The sequence below is a fragment of the Coenobita brevimanus genome, chromosome 72, assembly GCF_032717465.1.
Source record: "Coenobita brevimanus isolate Jiangsu-jjx chromosome 72, ASM3271746v2, whole genome shotgun sequence".
Classification (NCBI taxonomy): Eukaryota; Metazoa; Arthropoda; class Malacostraca; order Decapoda; family Coenobitidae; genus Coenobita; species Coenobita brevimanus.
In genome coordinates, this window is record NC_137025.1 from 3996858 (window position 1) to 4020512 (window position 23655).

The 23655-nt window shown below is 42.4% G+C and overlaps 1 protein-coding gene across 1 annotated transcript in view; it reads left to right on the plus strand.

The window, feature by feature from the left end:
• Nucleotides 1–10681, plus strand: part of Su(z)12 (Polycomb protein Su(z)12) — a 30167-nt gene extending 19486 nt beyond the window's left edge. The window contains exons 10-14 of the mRNA XM_080278273.1: nt 1588–1773; nt 2258–2434; nt 8471–8659; nt 9653–9682; nt 10516–10681. Of these exons, the coding sequence (XP_080134399.1) occupies nt 1588–1773; nt 2258–2434; nt 8471–8659; nt 9653–9682; nt 10516–10681 (748 nt within the window). The remainder of the gene's footprint in view (nt 1–1587; nt 1774–2257; nt 2435–8470; nt 8660–9652; nt 9683–10515) is intronic.
• Nucleotides 10682–23655: the final 12974 nt, after the last annotated feature.

Consider the following 23655-nt stretch of genomic DNA (forward strand, 5'->3'; position numbering starts at 1 on the left):
AGAGCGTGTGTAAGAGTGGGAAATGCTGTGAGTGATTGGTTTCCCGTGAGAGTGGGGCTGCGACAGGGATGTGTGATGTTGCCTTGGTTGTTTAATATTTACATGGATGGTGTTGTAAGGGAGGTGAATGCAAGAGTTTTAGGTGGTCTGAGTCTGGTAAATGTTGATGGAGGAGAGTGGAATCTGAAGCAGCTGCTGTTTGCAGATGATACTGCACTGGTGACTGATTCAGAGGAGAGATTGAGACAGTTGGTAGAGGAGTTTGGAAGGGTGTGTGAAAGGAGGAAATTGAAAGTAAATGAGAATAAGAGTATAGTGATGAAGTGTACGAGGTTGATAGATGGTAGGGGGATGAATATAGTTTTGAATGGTGAGTTGCTTGAGGAGGTAGATTGTTTTAAATATCTAGGGTCACATGTTGCTGTGGATGGAAGAATAGATGCAGAAGTTAAGTTTAGAATAAATGAAGTAGGAAAGGTGCTGGGAGGAATGAAAAAAGTGTTTAAATGTCGTTCGCTTAGAATGGATGTAAAGAGAAGGCTGTATGAGGGTGTTGTGGTACCGACTGCATTATCTGGGGCTGAAACATGGAATATGGGTGTAGCAGAGAGGAAAAGTTTGAATGTAATGGAGATGAGATGTCTGAGGAGTATGTGTGGAGTGACGCATATGGATCGGGTGCGAAATGATGAAGTGCGAAGGAGAACTGGAGTTGTTCGGGAGATGGCTGGTAGAGTTGAGCAGAGGGTGTTGCAATGGTTTGGACATATGGAGAGAATGGATAATGAGCGATTGGTGAAAAAGATAACTAGATCTGATGTGAGAGGTGTAAGGCTGAGAGGAAGACCACGAATAGGATGGATGGACAGTGTGAAGAGAGCGCTGGATGCGAGAGGGATGTCTGTTGAGCAAGGAAGAGTGGCTGTGCGTGACAGAAATAAATGGAGAGAAATTGTGAATGAATAAGTGATGACGCAGCCCTGAGGGGATATTCTCCCGCATTTGGTCTGATCAGCTAGTCAGGTCAGGTGCGGGTAAGGGGATGGGTCTGTTATGATGTGGCAGGGGTAAACCAGTTCTGCTGTCGGGCCCTGCTGCGGATGTCACTGATTGCATTGCCCAGTTGACCCTTGTGCGGTGTGGTGCGGTGAGGATCTGTCCGTTCTCCCCTTTGGGGCTAAGATGCAAATGAATGTGTTTGAATGGATGAGTAAATGGAGAGTGAGTCGTCCTGTCTCGGCTACCTCCCTTTCCTTGGGGGAAGCAGCCTAGGTATATAGATAGATAGATAGATCACCAGCCATCACCTCACTGCATTTCTGTGGTGTGCCATGGACTGCACCATCATCAGTTATCACCCACCCCATTTCTGTGCTGTGCCTTAGACCACCACCATCAGTCACCCCGCTTACTCCATTTTTGTGCCCCACCTTAGACTGTACCACCACCAGTAACCCCCTGACCCCACATCTACACCCCATCTCAGATGACCACCACCAGTCACCCCCTCATCCCATTCCTGTGCTGCACCTTAGACCTTACCACCATCAATCAACCCCTTACCCACATTTTTGTTCTTCACTGTAGACTGTACCACCACACCATGACGTGCTTGCCGATACAACCACATGAGCTGGATGAGGACAGTGAGGGCGAACACGATTCTGAGTGGGTGCGACAAAAGACACAGATGATGATTGATGATTTCTCAGATGTCAACGAGGGCGAGAAGGAGCTCATGAAGATGTGGAACCTTCATGTCATGAAATACAAGTGAGGCAAATCTTATAATTTTATCTGTGAAAGAGATTATAGTAGAAAATGATGTGAAACACTGAACAGGCACAGGATACATTACTGCACCTGCATTTTTCACTTATATGTCTAGACTGGTCTGGTCTTTAACATTCTAATGTTGTTGTTGATCTCAGGGTTTTGTTGATATATATGATGTGTTCATTTGCTTATTTGCTTTTTTATATACCTGTATCTTGTGTAAATAGTATATTTATATACTAAATTTAAAAAGTGTGTAGGGCTTTTTAGAACTAAAGAGAGAGAGAGAGAGGGAGGGAGGGAGAGAATGTTTATATGCCAGATGTCTAAAATTAAGGCATTTCATATCCCCACAGTGACTGTTGTATTTGAGGAACTAGAGTTGTACTGTACAAGTTAGTTATATTAATAATGTTTTTCGGGATGATGGAATATTTTTTGAACAGTTGGGTACTCTAGTCTAACCCCCATGGCCTTGCAGCTTTGTAGGTGACAGCCAGATTCCCCTGGCATGCAGTATGTTCCTGGAGGGTCACGGAGCAGAGCTGCTGCGCAAGAACCTTTACCGTAACTTTGTTCTACATATGACTTCACTTCACAACTTTGGGCTCATTGGTACTGGGATTGTATACCGCTGTATTCTTCAGCTTCAGGCCATGTATGTATTAAAAATGGTAACAGTCATTCCCATACTGTCAGATTTAAGAACCTGTGGTTCAGGTACTGTAGCCTTGAACAATTAAAAGTAGATGGCTAACCCATAGGTCTGTTCGCATTACATGCAGTAATTAAAAAACTAATACTGCACCTGTAGCTGTCTGGACATTGCTACTCCTCACCCTGCCCTCGGGTGGGAAGGGAGGTCCGGATGATGATGATAGTGATAATGATGAATTGTAGCTACGTTTTGGGGATTCAAATCGTGCTTGGCACCTAACCTTGGTAACTAGTACTTTAGCCCAGGAAAATAATACATGTCAAGAAAATATCCTTAAGTTTTGCTAGATTTGTGCTAACCTGATATGATGGTGGCACCCATAATAAGTGAATTTGGTACTGACTACAATAAATCTTTGTTATGTGTTGCCTTTGGTTATGGTCTTTGTCACTGCTGTATTAAGGCCATTGTAAACTAAGGGACAGTTGCCTGTTAAAGTTCCAGTACTGTTTATAAAGCTGATTTACCAGGTTGCACCAATTGCAGTACAAAGATTATAAGAAAAAGTTCTGGTATTTTGGAACTCATCTGTTAACTTATAATAAGGATTTGACTGTGCTGTTCTTTGATTTATTGCATTCATGTATGTCTCTTGGTCCCACCAGGTCACCCTCTTGTCACCATAGGGAGGTCCTATATTGTGCATTTAGTTATTGCCAGTTGAGAAGGTGTTCAGCAGTTTTTACCATGAGCCCACATTATGTTCCCAAGATATATCCCTCTATCACCTCAGTCCAAAATATCCTTAACACAATAATAGCTGATGACCTAAATGTAAAACACCTCTTATGGCTAGGCACTCAGACTGGACAGCTGAGGGATTCTCATTCTAGAACAACTCAAATCGGTAATCATCCTAAACCACCAGCCCACCCTGACATAACCTCCATGCAGATATAACAAAGCAACTTCCTCACATGACATCACCTCTGCACTAGCCATTTAAATCATCCGCAAATGAATTCAAGGACCTGTTGCCCCTCCTGACTTAGAGGGGGCTCCTCCTTCTGTGCTGAGGGATCTTTGTATGCAGCATATGTTAGGAGCATAATGCTGTATGGTTGTGAGACCTGGGCAGTAAAGATAGAGAATATTTGTAGGCTCAGGCATACAGAAGTGACAATGATTAGATGGATGTGTAGTGCGTCCCTGAATGTGAGGCCTAGTGGGACTAGGTTTACGATTGAAGAATTGAAAGGAAGGATGGGACTGGGGTGTATTGATGCTGTGATGAGGAGGGGCAGATGGAGATGGTTTGGACAGGTAGAGAGGATAGAGGATGACTGCAAGGAGCTGCCATTAGCTGACCAAGGCTGATGCATGCAAGCATGTTGCAGCCTTAATAAGTGATATGAAACGATAAGACCGGGTTAGTCCATGACCTTTCATCTGTTCAGTTTCCCATTAATGTATTCTACACATTCAAAGCAAAACATCAAAAACAGGAAAACTTTCACAAACTGCATATTGCAAACTGAACACAGTTAACACAAGGCACTTGGAACACTGAACTTACATTATTTTCCAACTGTTGACATTGGAGCCACCACCATCAGTATTTCCATAGATAATTAATATAACCAGTAAACACCTCATCCCCAGTGATAGCATTAAGAACTTCAAGCTCAACTTCTCTCCTCAAAAAGAGAGAGGGAGAGTGTACCATAAAATAAAATACTCTGCCAACCCCAGCAGAAGCAGAATTCTTATATACCCTAAGTAACACAGTAACAAATTGATCAGACAGACTGGCATGATAAGTGGAAAAACTTTTAGACACTCTTGTTAATAGGAAAAATAGCAACATGTTTTGGAAGATAATAACAAACCTCCACCCTTCCAAAAACTTACCGCCCACCAGCCCATATAGCCTAATGAACAGTGATCAATCCATCCCAGGCATGAAGAAACAAGCAGACAACCAGATATATTGCTATGCATCAGTCAGGCATAAAATTACCTGTCCTCAAATTAGTCACTCTCTCTCTCTCTCACACACACACACACACACACACACACACACACACACACACACACACACACACACACACACACACAAAATGGAAAATCAATGATAATTCATTAGCACATTCCTCATTCACCTCACAAAAAGTTATACAGGTAATAAAAAAAAAAAAAAAAAAAAACTGATGCAACTGGATCAGAGAAAATCACAAACATCCAACTCAAACACCTCAGTCCCCTAGCCTTAACTACCCTCACAGAAATATTCAGATTTTCCAAGACTCACGACAAAATCCTTGACATCTGGAAGAATACCTTGTGAACAGGTACCTTCAGGCCACTAGAGTCTCTGAAAGCAGTCTACAGACAGTTTATTAGAGCATCATGAATAATGTGAGGCCAAGCTTGGCTCCCACCTTAGTTGCAGCGTGCAGACATAAATTTTTTTTTTTTTAAGAAACAGAAAAGAAAGCTATAGAAACAAGAAGATATACAAGACCACAAATTTAGGTCACTTGCACCAAGAATCAGAAGTACTCCTCAGGGCCGTAACCAGGACTTGAAAACAGACGAGGCGAACACAGCCCTACTGGGGGGGTACGGGGACATTCTCCCCCAGAAATTTTTTTTTTTTAGCCCTAGCACCAAATAATACAATTGCAGGTGAATTTGAACAGATTTTAAATTAAGTAAATGTTCTGAGTTGGACTGATCCAATCCCGATGACTCACCCACAAGCACTGCGGGTTGAGGATGACAGGGATCAGTGTAAAGTTATTAATGCGATCAGAACAAGTCCCTGGACTTTGGGGTGGGGGTGGATTGAACAGGCTGCTAAAGGAGGGGAGGGGGAGAGGAGATGCCAGCCTCGTCTGCCTCAAGATGGTTACGGGCATGCTCCATGTCGAAGACCAGATGAACATGATAGGTACCCAGTTCATTGCCTCATCACAGGATCCATCCAACCCATGTAACTCTGTGTTGCATCACCCTCCACCATAATGAAACAGGAAATAAGCAACTTCCCAGCATTATACAAAATGCCTCAACAACATTCATAAGCCGCGTATTCGCGATGTTAAAAGTCAAGATATTTTGACTAATCTTGATATCTTATATTGACTATCATGCTGGTCCTCGTTTTTGCGAGCACCAAAAGTCAAAACGACTTTGAATTCTGAGCGTGACTAGTCAAGATTAGGCATTGTTCCTCCCGAGGTATTTTGACGGATATTGACTTTCCATTTTGTAAACAAACCCAGCGCTACGAAAGTCGAGCCAAGCTCGATAGAGAAGAGGAAAGAACTTATGGCCTATTGAGACAAAAGTGGTCCTGTATATGTTTTATTGGACGTGGAGAATCCAAATTTGCTATCAGCTGACGCCTGTGGTGGAGGCATCTATAGTAGGACTCGCGTATGTTTGCGGCTGTGGTGTGGCCCACACCTGTGTACAGTGTTGCCACGTTTTCTATACCGTTATCTCTCTCTCTCTCTCTCTCTCCTGGCGGGAAATGTGAGCCACCCTGAGTACTTTTGATTCTTTTATAAGTTATTTATAATTGTGCTGTCATTTGTTAATTTGGTTTTGTTATATTTAGTGATGCCGACAATGCATTCAATGCATGCCCCTCTCCTGCCTCTCTCTCTCTCTTTCTCTCTCTCTCTCTCTCTCTCACCGACTGGGTGTGGAAGTGTTGCTGCTCACGAGTGAATAGTTTTTTTTTTTTTTTTACTTCGGTATTGGCATATGCCTACTATTTTGTATTACATATTAGCTTATAATTATAAATGTGATTATTCCTCGCCCTTAAAATTATGGTAAAAGCCAGTAAATGTGAGCATTTTTCCCTAGCAACACCTGTACAAGCTATGCTTGGGTCTACGGAGGGGTACGTACTTTATCTTAGGCCAGGCTGGGTGTGTAAGTGTTGCCACTCACAAGAATTACATGAATTATTTCTTTTACTTTGGATATTGGCATATTTCTTCTTTTTTCAGGCTCATTATCTTATATCCATAACTGTGATATTATTACCCACCCTAAAACTACGCTTAAAACCATTAAAAGCGACTACAATTTCTTTTAGCAACACTGTACAATATGTATGCCATGTTTCTGTGTTACTGTATAAATATTTTATGCATAATAAGATTACTGTTGATTCATCCATCAAAATACACAAGTGTAAGTTTTATTCATCGGAATTTATCGAATTTGTGATGCCTTGTACATAAATAGCTTCTGTTTCACATCGCAAGTTGGGGAAACGTGGCACCATTGTACACAGGTGCGGGCCACACCACAGCCGCAAACGTACGTGAGTCCTACTATAGCAGCAACTTTAGTAATGTTCTTCATTTAAGCCCATTGAGACATAAAAGTGGTCCCATATAAAGTTATTTGAGATGGCTAGTTACATTTTACAGCAAACTGTTTGAAACAAAAGTCTTGCTGCAGGTCCCAGAGAAATTCTACTCTTGTTTTTCCTTAATGCTACCACAACTTGAGGGTCTTGAGGATTTTGACAATTTACCTTGTGTCTGACAACAATGGTACAGCTGCCCTTTCATCTGACGCCAAAATTTCAAGCAAAAGCCCTGTCTGGTTGGTCACATGGTGAATAATATCATTTAATTCCATCCATCCATCCATCATCCAATCTCATTTGCCCCATGAGGAGCATAAGAGCCCGGGGGTAGGCAAGTTGGTCCTGACATTTAAGGTGCGAGTGAGCAGCCTCACTCATCCCTGAGTGGCATCATGTGAGCAATAAACCCCAACGACCGCATGGATGTAAAACTTCACCTGCTCAATCCAATTGGAGCGCCATAATTACTCACTAAACCAACAGCCACCATAATTTGGTTATTTGGTTACCACCCAGGATTGTAAGTGGTTTCCTGGTGTACAGGTGCGTTAATTGGGACCAAGGAAGGAAGAAAGGAAAGGGCAGGCATCCGACGGCTTCACTACAGTGAGTGAGTGGATGGTGAGCGTCCCCACCAACCACTGGTGCATACATATATATATATATATATATATATATATATATATATATATATATATATATTCTCACTCTCATCTTAAATGTCTGGACCAACCTCCTAGCCCCGGGTTCCTACACTCCTCATGGGGCAACGTAGGATTGGATGATGGATGGATGGATGGATATATTGGATATATATATATATATATATATATATATATATATATATATATATATATACTGTATATATATCCATCCATCATCCAATCCTGCATTGCCCCATGAGGAGCGTAGGAGCCCGGGGCTGGGCAAGTTGGTCCTGGCATTTAAGATGAGAGTGACCAGCCTCACTCATCCCTGAGTGGCATTACGTGAGCAGTAAACCCCAACCACTCCTTGGATATAAACCTTCACTGGCTTAGTCCGATTGGAGCACCACAATTACCCACTAAACCACCAGGCACCATAATTTGGTTATATGGTTACCACCCAGCATAGTAAATGGTTTCCTGGTGTACAAGAAACCATTTGGCTTGTCACTTAGTGTAGGGTCACCCATAGACAGAAGGAACAAGAAAGAATGAAGGAGAGAAAGACAAAAGAGGGAGTGTAAAGTAACACTTAGACAGAAGGACAGGGAAAGAATGAAGTAAAGAAAGACAGAAGAGGAAGGAAGGAAAGGAGGGAGGAGAGGAAAGGGCAGACACCTGAGAGCAGCACTACATCGAGCGGGTGTTTATATATACTGTGTGTATATATATATATATACCTTGATATTTTATGCAAATAGCATCTGTAGGATTATGATTTTTTCCGGGCAGTTTTGCAGTGTACTCTGTCATCGTATTTGATATTGAGAGCACTGTATATTGATAAGAGTTCTCAAGTTTGAGCATCAAGTACTGTGCTATATCAAAACTTATTCTGATTGTTAGTTCACATATATTCAGAGTTGGTTACTCTGGAGATATACAGGTTGAGAGATGCAACTTTAAAAGTACCCTGTAATATGTTGGTGGCAGGATGGAGGACCCAGCCTTGCAGAAACAGTTGGCAGCTGGATGGGAGGAGCAGCGACGGTCGGCTAAACGGCTCTTCCCAGTCTCACCCCGCCCCCCCATGTCACAGTCCCACAAGCAGGAGACCCACCCTTCCCTCTCAGCATCCTCTTCTTGGCTCTCTGAGAGTAAAAACTCTCCTGCCAAAAGCAAGTGAGATGAATATCATGTTTACTTATGCATCATGCTGCCCAGTAGTTGGTGTCAGCAGATAGTGCTGCCTCTAGTCATCTGTGGCTGACTGAACTGGAGTACTCAGCACTGGTTGTTGTGGTTGTGCACAAATTTGCTTCACTCAGGATTTAGTATTTTTATTGATTCAGTCATTTGCATGTGTGAAGTTTTATAAGAGTAACTAGCTATTTTTCAGTTTTTGTATGTGTGTATGTTTGTGTTTATGCCTGCTGACAATAAATGTACTGTTGGTACATAGTCATAGGTGAAGTAACCTAACACAGGGAGTTTATTGTTTCCTTACACTCTTAAATGTGATCATACAGGAGCATCCTCATCGTGTTATCATAAAAATGAAGCTCCTGTGCATGTCTCAGTTTTGTACATTATAGACAGTATCTGTAATGTTGTTGAAGATAACAGTGTTATCTATTTGGAAACAAGCATTGGAATGATCCCTGGAGTTATTTAATACTGAATATGAGTACTGTTACCTTTAACACCTGAGAACTGATGTGTCAGAATGCTACTTTAAGTGATATGGCTGTTGTTGGCTCATGGTTGAAGGTTGTTAGGGTAAAAAAATATATATTTCTGACATCAGAGCAACTTTATTATGAAGAATGGGCAACCATAAATGAAAAACTGGAGTTTAGATCATCATTTTGATAACAGGACAGCTTTGAAGATTACCCATGAAAGGAGGTGTTATTGAATAACCCCAGTCTGTCTGGCAGAGCAGACCCTTCAACTGCTGGCTAACAGTTGCCCTTGCAAGGCTTTCCCATGCAATGAACCTTGTGGCAGACAGTCTGTTGCCATAATTAGGTGTCAGGAATAGTGTGGAGGGTTTCTGGATGGACACCACATGCGCATATCTCCACCCATTAACAGTAGCACTGTAGTAGGCTCCACATTGCCTCATTATTTGGTAATGTGGTTTTACCACCTACCAATGTAAATGTGTTCCAGGGTTATGGGAGACTTCAGTGTTAAGTCACCGTAAGTGGGAAGAAGGGTTATAAAACTTGACAAGAAAGTTGTGAAAAGTAGGAAGAGAGGAGGGCAGACACAGAAAAAGAATGATAAAGGTGAAGGAAGAAGTGGGCAGCACCACATCAGTTGAGTGGATGATGGTTGCTACTACCTGCTACCATGAATGGAGATGTAATGAACAAAAGCAGACTTCCTGAATCCCTGCAACTATTCAGGTCCATAATCTCATCTGATTAGACTTCTTAGCATGTCTTCCTGAAATTTATTTTGCACATTATAATCCATACAGAAACTGCATAAATAACATAGGCCCACAAGACAAAATTAATGGTCCACATATTTATAAAAATGAACTTGTAAGAAAGAATTACTTGGCAGCCGTAACAAAGAGGCTGATGTCACTGCATCTCAGACATGTGTAATATTGCATTGTGTTGCATATATCATTGACTCCCTGTTGTGTCTATGTCTGTTTTGTAATGCTGTACCATGCATGGCCTTGATCTTCCTTGCATTTTAGATCTTCTCAGAAATTTTTTGTACAGAAATGTTTTTCAACAAGTGGCTTTCTAATATTTCAGTGTGACTTTGGGTATACTGACCACTTTTTAATTTAATCTTGTTCCTTGGATTTCCAGAATTGTTGTAATGTACAGTAGGTACACACAGTACGCGAGCTCACAGTACGTGAATTGCATAGTACGTGAGGACCTGTTTTTTTATCAGATTTTAGTGTATTGTTTTAACAGTACGCGAATTGAACTTGTAATAGGCGAGACGACACCAAAGAGTGGCCCAAATCCTGGGTTACCCTGAACACGCGACATTGCCACCCCAAGACGCGCCAATGGTTGCCTACGCTCCACCCACCTTGTGAAGTCAGTGAGGAGGAGATCAGGGGCATACATTCGGCAGCAGTGGAGCAGGATCCCCAGGAAGTCGTGCAGCGAGTGGATGAGGCCAACGCAGAGTGGGAGTCTGTGGCAGAACAGCCAGCAGCACTAGTGATGGAGAGTGGAGACTTGTCGATGATGGGGATCAGCCGGGTACTATGTGCCCCAGATAAATTCAAGGAAGAATTCAAGGTCATCGAACACTGTCAGTTGTTGTTGTTGTTGTTTAGATTTTTCCCTCTGAACGGATCAGAGTGGAAGCGGGCCTATAGTATGAGGCCCGCCAGTGAAAAGCAGGAGATGAGGAGGTAGCAGTTGCTAGGCGGTAGGAAGGAATTAAGGGTAGGTAATGCAGTTGGAGAGCAAGTTGAGGAAGTTGGACTGGGAGAGCTGCTGGCGAAATATCCTGGCGAATTCGTCTAGATCGATTGTGATAGGTGGGCGTTCGGCATTGGCAGGAGAAGGGCTTTTGGGCGTGTGGTTGCATGGTTTACGAGGCGTGGCACAGTGTTTGGTGTCAGGCTGTTTCCTGGTTGTCTTCCCTTTGATCCTCCTCGGTGATGGTGGGGTGGGGGACGGGGAAGGTTCCTGAGTTGGCTGAGGATCTGCTGGTGACACATCGTCAGCAGTTGGTGATGGAGTGAAAGCATGGGCTTCCGTGTCCTGGATAATGGGCGGGATGGGAGAGATGGTGTCCTCCTCGAAAGCTGACGATGTGTTGTGCAGGTCTATGTCAGGGTTGGCATGGTTGGTGTCCATGGGCTGTGGAGGGCTGGCAGTGGTGGTGGTAGTTTCCTTGTTAATTGGAGCATCGAGCTGCAGCCTTTTCCGCGGTGTTCTGTGGGGTTGGGGAGGCTGCAGCGTGATGGAACGACGCTCCTGACGAGGGGCTGGCTGTACATCACGAGCGAAGCTCTGTGGAATGACAAGGTGCTGCAGCCCGTTCTTCTCAAAGATTTGGGGGAGAAGAACGAGTATCGTTGCCCTGTCATCACCACAGAACGATGCACATGACGACAATTGTATCCACATCACCAGGACATCGAGGATCCACAGGCCGGTGCCCTTGGGCCGTGGGGCGCCGCCATGCATAGGCAGAGCCTTGCAAAGCTGCACCTCCCGGTCCAGTGACGTCTCTAGCCTCGGGACCCTTCGGTGTCTGGTGAACGTGGAATTCAACTGTCTTGCCCTCGTGTAACGAGCGCTGGAGGCGCCGTGAAGTGGGAGCAGTGATCCCAGAACGGTGTACGAATACATCGGCACCAGTATCCCGAAACCGGACGAGCCCGTAGCTCGCCCTCACACTGTACCACTTTACCGTGCCTTTGATGGTCTGCGCTCGTCCCTCAGGCCCGATACTGCCAGTATTAGCCCCCCCTCGACAGGTCGTAGGCTGTAGCAGTAGTAGTGGAAGAGGGCATGGTGGAGAGAGGACTTGTTGCCGCCACCGCTGCTGGACACGAACTGAACACTGTCAGTTGTGAGTGGAGGATGTGATGACTTCACTGGACAGAACCTTCCACTACTACACAGACAGGCACAACTTGGAGGTTAACAGAAGGAAGCAAACCCTCATCACCTGTTACCTTCGGCCTCAAGAAAGTGAGGAATCACTCCCTTCAACATCAGAAGAGCCATTTCCTGGGTAGGATCAAGAGGATGATGTGATGTCTGACATGTCAGAAATGGACTTTGAAGGGTTTATGAATGAAGTGAGTGCATTAGCTAGTGAAAGTGTCGAAAGTGCTGGTGACGAGAGTGGTGAGGAAGGTGGTGTGATGAGTGGTGCAGGAGGTGCACACTAGGTGCCTCACCCTGCCTTGGATCCCCTTCTTACCTCCATCAAGCCTGTTGTCTTCTTGGGTTAAGGTGAGTAGCCATATTCTTGCTGGTTTAGTTAAGCCATATCCCTGTTGATTTAGTAAAGCTGTAATCGTGTTGCCTTACTTTATCTTAGGTAATATGTCCTAGATCGTTTCCCTGTACAGTACAATACTTAGGTCTGACAGGAGTCTCAAGGGTTACCGATGAAGGGGGGTGCAGACCATGTGTAATTTTTCCCATAAGTTTATGTATTCACAGTACACAACCTCCTCTGCCTTCCATAAACTCGTGTACTGTGCGTACCTACTGTAATAGGTTTTATTTCATCTGATGGAACTAGGCTGCTTCCACAATGTGAATTCAAAGTTGTGGTTGCGTGAAATTCAAGGTACCTAAGTTATGAAATAAAAATTAGTTTCCATGGTTACGAAATGAATTGACCCTCCAATCTGACCACACTCAGCTTTCAGCTGAGTTGCAGGAGGTGAGCAAATTTCATCTGATTAGAACAGACATGCCTTAGCTTTGCGGTTTGTCATCAGTGTTGATTGTGTATGTCACACTACCAAGTAAACAGCTGATAGTAAAATACACTGCATTTGTTCTTGCATTAATGTTCATTTCTGTCCTCACCTTTTCTTATTACTTTGGTATACATTGATGTCATTGTACTGTATATGAATTACAGTCCAGCCTCTCGAACTGTTTCATGTTAAAACTTACAACACTTTTCTCCCAGGCATAGCCATCAGTATTTACTGAAGATTGTTTAGAGGAATGAATGTACTATGCCTTTGGAAGGATGAACTTGACTTGATAAACCATTACTGTACTATTGTGTATACTATTTGTCACCATGCTGATTGACCATGGCCCAGCAGCATTTATAGGAGCCTAAAGCACCATCCCAATCACTGTTTCTTGTTTAGATACCAATGAGTGACATTTTCATTCCTCTATTTTCCATTTTCATATTCACTTTAGGGATTTACATTGGTGGCATACAAACCATTAACATTAATAGAATAGTTACCATGGAACCCTTAGTGAGCATTATATCTCCTCAATGAACCATTTTCATTATTGGAGAGTTTCTTTTGAGATGCAAGTAAATCAACCTGGGAAGCAGCTGTCATTCCTCACTTTCTTATTTTTGGCTGTTGCTCTCAGTACCATAGAATTAAAAACAGGATCTCCCTCTGTTGTTGGAGGTTTTACTGCAGTCATTTCCTCAATGATGTAATCCTTGTGATTGTTAGTGTTGTTCATCTACAGTGGAAGTAAGAAAATTATCACAAAAATATTGTTGCAGTAAAATAACATTCCATCTTTTTTCCTGCTGGCACAGGTGATGGTGATAAGAAGTGTAGCGTCCAGTAGTAATCTCCACCACTCAGGGTCAATTTGCTGCAGCTGTATTGGGGACGACTGCCGCTAAGTACAAAGGTGACATGAGCCAGCACTGAGGGAAAGAGAGAGAGTGAGTCAGGGGTCACTCTGTAGAGACCATGTAGAAAAAGAGAATAAGCTACATCATTTTCATGTGAGACCTTCTCAACTTGATGCAGTTGTTGCTGTTGAAGTATTATGGGTTGGAAATAACTGGCCTGGTCAAATTGGTTCTCTCAGTGCCTCATGCCTGCTTACACTCACTCAGATATACAGTACAAATCTCAGTGAATTGTGTGGAGCTTGAGATGAACTGGCAGGTATGTTTGTTCTCTTTCTCCTACGGGGTCTTGACAATACTGCCATTAACCCCAGGTGACCCCTGACTTTTGTGTAGGCTTCTCAGTGAGGAGTTGTTTTTGCCTTAACTGAGGCGTAGTGGTAGACTGTGTGTGTGCTAAGGTTGATACTTTTGAATATATGAGCCAGATACTTGCTCACCCTGATCCTCAAATACAGGGTGGATACTGCACTGTACTGTACTGTTTATCCCCTTTCCCCCACAACAAAGTATTTGTCACATCACAGTTATCTTCATTTCCCTCAAAATATGACCACTTTTCAGTGCCAGACAAGAACTTTTTCAAGGTAGTAGAAATTATATTCATATATGGTAATGAAATTGTGCATATTGCAGTTTAATTTCAGCATGTGGATATAATTTCTATAATTGGAACGCTACTGCACTGTGAACATTTTTTGGCATACTTTGCACACTTTGCACCACTCAGAACAGTTTCTCAAGACACTGTACTGTCAAAGCACTCTTATCATTTAACTCACATCACAGACGACCATTAACATTCCACCAAAGATCCCTTGAAGTGGCAGATTAAAGCTTTACTTTTGCTGTTTTGTGTGTGAACTGCCATAACAAGTCTGTCCATCATGTGTGAATGTGTGTGTGTAGTATTGACCTGATTAGGGTGAGCAAAACCTGGCTGTTGTAACCATTGACATTAAGGATGAGAAGATCACTGATGTGTAATACCATATGAAAATTAATTGTTGTGGAAAATATTTGAAATATGAGAACTTCAGATAGTAGTGTTCCACATTTTTCAGTTACTTCTCTTTGTTTTTCTGCTTTTCCACTTTCAGTCTTTCACATTGAGTGCTGTCATCCTTTATTCTCAATGCTTTTCTCAGTTTTGGCTTGCATACCACAATCATAGTCAGATAGATCTCTGTATTGTCCTCTCTGTGCTTTCATGACAGTTTTTGTTGTAGAGTAACCCAGGTCTGTCTGGCAAAGCAGTCCCATCAACCACAAGCAAGCAACTGCCCTTGCAAGGCCATTCCATGAAGTGAACCAACATTTTCTTGTGGTAGACAGCACCTTGCCACAGCAAGGCATAGGGTAGAGTGGAGGTTGGTTCCTGGATGGAATCCGCCTTTGTGTGTCTCCATGCAGTTGATAGGGACACCATAGTAGCTTGCACATCACCCCATTATTTGGTCATATGGATACCAGCCAGCATTGTAACTAGTTCAGGAAACCATTAGGCTTGTCACTCAATGTAGAGCAACCTAAAGTGGAAAGTAGAGCATTGGTGAAAAAGTAACAGGATGGATGACAGAGATAGGAAGAGAAGAGGGCAACTGCAGAAGAATGATAAAGGAAGAAGCAGGCCTCATTGCATTGAGTGAATGATGGTCACTGCCACCTGCCATCTTTTATGACCATAATACCTGATGCTTCTTTCTGTCTACAGGCACATATCCAATTAGGCTCCTTTTAACATAGTCTTCAGTCTTTCTGTATCATATAAATGTATGCATGCCATTGTCTGATGTATGAATTACTTGATTTCCCCCCCCCCCCCCCCTGAAACATCCTTCATTTACAGTGTTTTATCATTCTGCCATGGTTCTTCCCATTACATCATTACAGTAAGGGCCTGTCTTAAATCTTATGTTCATGTCCTCCACAAAAACACTCTAGAGTCTAGAATTCATGGTGTATGTTCCGTCACTCTCATTACAAGGCATGGTTACGGTAATCAGATCCACTTGCACCATAAACAGTAACTTAATACTCTATACAGACCCCCTGAGTTCATGTATTTACAATAATTTAATCCTCTCTGCTTTCATCATTCAGCAACAAATCAAAATCCCTCTTTTCCACGTCCACCCATTCTCATACATAGTCCTACAGAGGTTCAACCTTCCCATTCATCCATTTCACTCCCTTCTAGGGTCACACGGCATCGAGGCCCACATAAATATCAGTGACTACACATATGCACATTGTAGCTTTCCCAGCATTTGGAAACATGGAACAACTATCACTATTAAACCAAACAAGAACCCAACACCCCCTTCTTCGTACAGATCCATTACACTATTTAACATACTAACCATCCAGGGTAACTGAATGCCTGATTCTTAACATTTACACATCGTGTCCTCCTTGCTCCCTTACAGCTCAGCTTTAGTGCACCACTCTCCATAAACACCTTTCAAACTAGCTTCACACAACACACATTTGATGGCATCAGCTCCACACAACATACATCTAATGGCATCAGCTCTACACAACCCACACAGTGTACACTTTTTGCAACAATGAATATTAAAGCCTTTGATGACATCCCCATCACAAATGAATCACCAAAATTTACAACACAAATAAGGAGGATTCCAGTTGCTGGCTTGCCTGCTACTTATTTGGTAGTCAAGCATATGTCACACTCCAAGGCATCACAAACACAAAACTTTCTTAGCAGAGTTCCACGGGGTTCATTTAACCCATACACGCATGGGGTTTTTCCGATGTAGCATGCTCCTCCTTACAGGGGATATCCGTGACGGAAAAAAATACCCTTACTTCAAACCCAATTATCTGCCAAACTGTAACAGCTAGAGAAAGAATTCAAGATACATAAGACTCACCCACTCTTCCTCTTTCAAATGAAAGTATCCCCAAGTCTCCAGGTTATCTCGTCGATGAGTAAGGATAAGTTAAACTTCAAATGGTGGTGGGAAGACTATTGCTGCTATACACATCAACCAGCATTGCTCCGCGCCCAAAACCATGACGGCTATATACGTCAACCGGTGTGTAGGGGTTAATTTACCCACACTATCAGCATATACATGCATGACATTCCAACACCACAGCTGCCCACAAACATTGCCCTATTTGCAGATGATAATATCATAGCGACCACTCACCACATCACATGCACAGTCTGCACTCTGCAAGAAGACTCCATCAACTCACTATAGGCATGGGTCAAGGACAGCAGATCAGTGATTACTACTAAATTCATCGTCATCAGCAATCATGAGCATCACTTAACAGTGTAGCCATACCACACAGACCCTCCAGTAAGATCCTTGGAGTGAAATATGACTCTGGGTTCACCCTCAAGGTCCACATGTAGAGGCAGTGCATCCCCCAGAGTCAGTGACTTAGGGCACTTAATATATCAGATCAATGATGTCCTGTTCCTTGGCTGCATATGCCCTTATCCCATCTAACACCAACTACAATACCTCACAGACCATACGGAAAACACTATGCATTATCAATAAGTGCACCGTTACTATTTCCACAGCTGTTACAATTTGAAACCAGAATTGTCCCTATTAGACAATACTGTATTTTGATATGAGAGGCACACAGTTCTAACCAGCAGCCTGTGCCAGCACACAACACCCATCATTAGGATATGGAGGCACACAGTTCTAACCAGCAGCCTGTGCCAGCACACAACACCCATCATTAGGATATGACCGAGCCACACAACACGATGAGACACATAAAACAGTCACCACACAGAAATTGTCAGACTTTTCAGTAACATCCCACCTCCAGACTCTCCAGCACATGCAGTGAAGGAACATCTACATAATCATTTTATGTGCAGGGATCAGAACATTATACACCTTTACTGATATCTGCCTATGAGAGTTATCCCTAAACAAAGCTAACTGAGTTCACCTAGCTAGGCTTAGGTCTGGATATCACCCGGCCCTTCTCATTTATCAGCATAGATTTGGGTTGGGTGTAATCACAAATGACACGTGCCTCATTTGTAGAATAGGCATACACAACATAACATATAATGGAGCATTACACAATACATGCCACACTAAGACAGAAACACAGCAGTGGTGTAGGGAACCTATGGGATGACCCTGTATGGGCAGTTGCTTACCTGAGGTTGTTGGGTCTGCTGGACAGGGCATGACCAAGGTTGAGGAACAACAACACTCTATCATTTTTGTCTTGCACAGTGCTATGGCAGTGTTCTTTTCTTCATTAAAAACCTTCAGTACTGCTACTACTACTAGTATTTTTATTTCATTCATGCCTTTTGCATTCCACTCAGCCAAATGAGCCCACATTGTTTTACTGAGGGCTTTGGCAGGTTGTGGATTCACATCTGAGACCATCTGAACCAGCAATTGGGATTCTTCTGAGGGGCATGAAAATTCCTGATCCACACCTTCAGCTTACTTGACACACTGGGAATGCATGGGCAGTGTCATAGTTTTTCATCCTTAACTCAAGGGATCAGTTTTATGGTAAACCAGTCATAATAAAAAGGTTTGTGATTTACGGAAAATCAGTTGGCCTGTCACTAACTCTCACTCAGCACACAAAAGGATGAAGTCAGATTATGTTGGACCTTGAATTATTTTTGTTATCTTGTCATACACTTTACATTTGGCAACCATCATTATCAAATTGTTATGAAATTTTGAGCACTCTGTTAAAGTAGTTTATACTATACTTACAAAATCACAGTAGTATGGATTTTATGGAAAAGTCAGAGAGCTTCCCATTGTTCATGGAAATGGTCCTGATTGTTTGTAGTATGGCACCAAGAGGTAGTGTCTGTAGCAGCTGCTCAGTTGATGCATGGATTGAACTGATATCAGCATGAATGTCGTGTAGAAGTTTAGTCAACTCAGTATTCCAATATTGACAATGTTACGTCAGTTTTTGTTGCAGTTTTTTTTTTTTTTTTTTTTTTTTTTTTTTTTTTTACCCCCAGAGTCAGCCTACAATATGTTGGCAGAGATATGGTAAGGTTTTCTTTACATGCTGGGGAAGGCACCAAGTTAACACTGGATTCCAACCTGTCTGGTGATGCATGGCTCTAATTTTCTGTTTGATGAAGGTTCAAACGAATGTGAAGTAACCATGTCTTTGACAGGACAAGATGATGATTATGTAGCTAGAAAAGGTTGTAATTATGAGGTCAGAATACTGAGCAAGTGTTGATGGTTTGATGCATTGCCGTAACACCTTCAGTACAGTAGGGTATCACAGTCACCAAGTGAAGGAAGTTTTGTGTGTTGTATTCTTAGATATCAAAATGTATTATTAATAATGTTAACTAATTTGTTATAAGACATGTGGGAGGCATGATTTACTGTGTTTATTTATATTTCTTTTCTGTTCTTAGTGTAGAGAGACTATATGTATCACTGAGTCTTTTTAAGATGCCTCAGACAAGGCAGAGTGAAGGTGAGAATCATAAAGATCTGCAGTGTTGCTCTGTGTTGGTGCTTGTGGCTTATGTAATGCCAGTGTGTGTTAGCACCATTAGTCCTGTGACAGATAGGGTATTTTGTATTTCATTATTGTTATCTTGACAATTTTACTCAGTTTAGGGAAGATATTGAATGAGTAAATGAAGTCTATATCTGACCCCCCCAGTTTGGCAAGTCTCTCCTAACCTGGATATAATCATTCAGTGGATGCAATAGTGAAATAAAGAATCCACCGCTAGGTTGAAGAGATTACAGGGGAGAAGTATTTAACCTTTCAAGTCTGGTGACATTTGTTATTGCTTTACACTTGCTATCTCTAGAAAGTTTCATTCAGCATAGAGGAGATCTCTTGTAATGAAGGGGTAAATGACTGCTTTTATCAGGCCTCATCCATTTGAAATGCCCCTGCAAAGCTGAGTAAAATAGTCTGTAAATAGCAAGAATGAAATTAAGCAAGACATCAACAGATTGCAGTGATGAAAGAGGTAGGATGCTCCTGTTATGATGCCCTTTGGAAAGGTAGAGTTATTTGTTGCACATCAACTTTGAGAGCTTAGGGAAAGGGAATCATCTTATAGTAGTTATGCCATTATTGTGCAGTTTATAAAGCACTTTGATACTGTACAGTAAGATCTTAAGTACCAAAACTCATTAGCATTGTGGAGGAATACCAAGTGATCAGCGTAATTGCTTCATGGATTTGGATTTGCCCTGTGAGTGCATGTACATTGCTGAAGAATTGCAGCAGTTTGGAATCATGTTTTAGAATTTTACAAAGCTGCATAATAATATGAATATATATATATATATATATATATATATACAGGTATATATATATAATACAGTTTCCGCTCGCAAAGCGCACAATCCTAGTGCGCAAAACTCACATAACATGGAAGGCAATATTTAAGGCCCAAAAATGGTCATAATGCGAAAATGATAGACATAACGCGGGTGGAGGAAGCTGGCCATTTTTTGGAAACCGTACTACGCTGCGATGATAGAGATAATGTGGCCAGAGGCTGCAAATTATGGTTCAAACAGTCATAATGCAGAAAAATGGGGTCATAACGCGGTGGGAACAGACAGGACGCACCACCGGGTCGGTCAGGATCACTTGATGGTCGTGATCGTCAGCTTTTACCCTCCCGGAAGGGAGCTGAGAGCTCATATAGTCCGATCTAAGGGCAAGGCTGTGACCTTCACACACGCACACACCCATCCCCTTGCTCAAGGGAGACAGTAACCACCCACTTCATCAGTGAAACTTTTCGCAACCTGAGCGAGGCGCGAACTCCCGTCCACCAGTTGGCAAGCGGGAACGTTACCACTGCACCAGCGAGAGGGTTTTACGTCAGTCACGCGGTTAGGTTTGAACTCGGTACACCTGTTGTAGAGTTCCAGGCCGCTTCACCTTACTTCACCTCACAATAGTCATAGCGCGGGTTGCATCAGCCAGTAACGTACGGTTGTCACGTGTCTGCGCGGGGTGTGGTCACAGTCCACTGAGCATTCCTGTCCCAGTTGGGCCTATTCTCTCTCCTCGGTCTGGCTGCACACGTGCTTCCCCCCCCCCCCCATGGAACTCTGCTCCACCTCCCCCCAACAAGCCCATAACCTCTTATATTCAAGGTGGGGAATCCTCTAGTGTTTGTATGTAATGAAGTCTTTATTAGGTAGGTAAATGTCTTGGGGAAAAAAATACTGAAAATTGCCCCAAAGTGAACTTAAGGCAGGCTTGGGTACCATGAAACCGTTTAACATGTAAACACATGGCCTTATAACGTGGAATTTTCATAGCGCGGGAGCTTCAAGGTACAATATTCCCATGTTATGCGAGCGGTAACCATATATATATATATATTTATATATATAATAAAACATAAAGATATGAGGTACAGGTTTTGGTATTAGATATTTAGTTTCATTTTAGGCAGCAGTGTCAGAGCCAGTGTTTGTTATTCTGTGATTAATGAATTGGGAATTTAGTCTTGCTGCTTATTAGAAACATCTTAATGGAAACACTGTATGAAGGCATTTGTATACATTATTGCCATAGTGGTAGTTGAAAGTGTATTTTTCAATTGCCACTTTTTTCTCCCCAGAAATAGTAAATCCATTGTGAAAGTAAACAGTATTCCACGTAGGTGATCAGAGGAGTTCGAAAGGTGGATAATTATGTGGGACCAGCTGATTGTACATGTAGAGGAGTGTCTGTGTTTTATAAGCTGCTGGAAGTGAACGGAGTGGGTTGCAACGATGTAGTGTCAGTCTCAGAAACCAAAGGAGGGCTGCCTTTTGCACCAGTGATTGAAACCAAAGGAGAATTATGAGGGTTAGTGGCTCCTGGTGGTCTGGTGGCAAGAACATTGCAGTTGTAGTTACTACTTTGAATGGGTTCAATCCCCAAGTGGTAAGAAGAGGTTTTCCAGTCATATAAAGCCATCAAGGAAAATTGTCTAGTTATCCACTCTTAAATGCACTGGATTATGGGAGGCTAGCCTTGGGTCTGTACATCTTGAAGGGGGTAATATGGGATTGGCTGTTAACATTTCTGTTATCTGTTATAGCAGTGATAGAAATCTGAGGAGGGTTTCTGTTTTGACAAAAGCTAGGAGAGAACTGTTAAATGTTGTAGCAGTGATAGAAACCAAATGGGAGTTATCAATTGCTTCAGGTGTTGGAGGTTCCTTACTGTTGCCTTTGGAATATCAAGTCGTACCCAGGAAAACATACAGTTCATTAACACCTTCAGTCTGGTGACATGTTTTTTAGATGTACCCCTGCAACCCCCGTACCATATCATTCAGTTTAGGAAAGATCCCCAGTAGTGAATTGGTTGATGAAGACCATGTCTGATCGCTCAGGTTTTCTCAGTTAAGCAGAGTAAAAACCCCTGAGAGCTGCAAGAATAAGTTGAGAAAGATGTCACTGGATTGAAAGGGTTAAATGTTGCTGCTTGTCTGTATAACCTGTTCATCCTCACAAGTGGTCTTACTCACAACTGTCATTTGTAAGAAGCCTAGATGTAATTGACATCACAGCAGACTTTCCACAGATTCTTCCTTACCTCAGACAATATTTTGATACAATGTTCCTGCAGCAACACTTTTCAAAAAAGGATGATATCTGCTTCACTATGATGATGTATTAGTTTAGAAGATTATTGCTACCTCCAGACTATTTTATTGATCCCAGAAAGACTTTTAATAATGAAGGAGGTAATTAGGCTATACCTGACCCTTGCAGTTTGAAAAGTCTTTGCTGTTCTGAATAATTATCTGGAGATAGCAAGAGTAAAATGTAAGATATGTCATGGGATTGAGGGGGTTAAGTCCATTCATCCGTCAAACAGCAATGGTTTTAGGACACATTACCCATCGTGCCTATGAAGGGTGGACCGTCCTTTTAGGGTACCACCAATATCACTGCACCTCAAGGACTCCCTGGGCTGAGATTCACAGACATATGATAAACTCCCTCTTGTACATTAACTTGGATTTTGTTTTACCAGAGAGATGAGGAGCATGTATAACCATAGCTCTTGTTCTTTCTACCAAAGCAGATTTCAGTTATGAATGGCATATTTTCATAGTTGTCATTGTATTACAGGAAGGACAAGGAACAGAGAGAACAGGAACTTCCTTTTTTAATGTTCCTGCAAATCAGAATTCAAATTATGAGGGGGAGTTCATAGTGAGTCCTGGCCCTGAGCATGTTGATAACTCAGAATCAAGGGTAGGTCAGTGTGTGTGCTCAATAGATACTTTTGTTATTACATAGAAGTGACTAGACAACACCATATAGCATCTTAGATGCCCCCCATTCTGCAGACGTGCTTATTATTTGCTGTGTTTGGCAAGCTTGTGTTAATTCTGCAGTGGCATAATCCAGCTCAGTCACTTTATATACTCCAGCACCTCACACAGCCCATAAGAATCGTATTACTTGCTAGAACACTCCTCACATGCTGTAGCACACCACAACAATCCAAATACCTCGCATACAAGTATACCTCTTACACATCATAACAGTTTTCACTCACCAAAATTCACTTTACACCCCATAAAAATCATCATTGATTAGAGTACACTTCATACATACCACAGACCACCTCACTTACCCAACAATAAACATTACTTAGCAAACCATCCCTCACATTCTGCAGTACACCTCACACACCACATACCATCTTCCTCATTATTACACTGACATTCCCTTTAATAAGATGAGATGAGGCATGATACAGAAAACAAGGAAAGTGAAAGTTTGAAATAGGAACAACAGCATTCTCAGTTA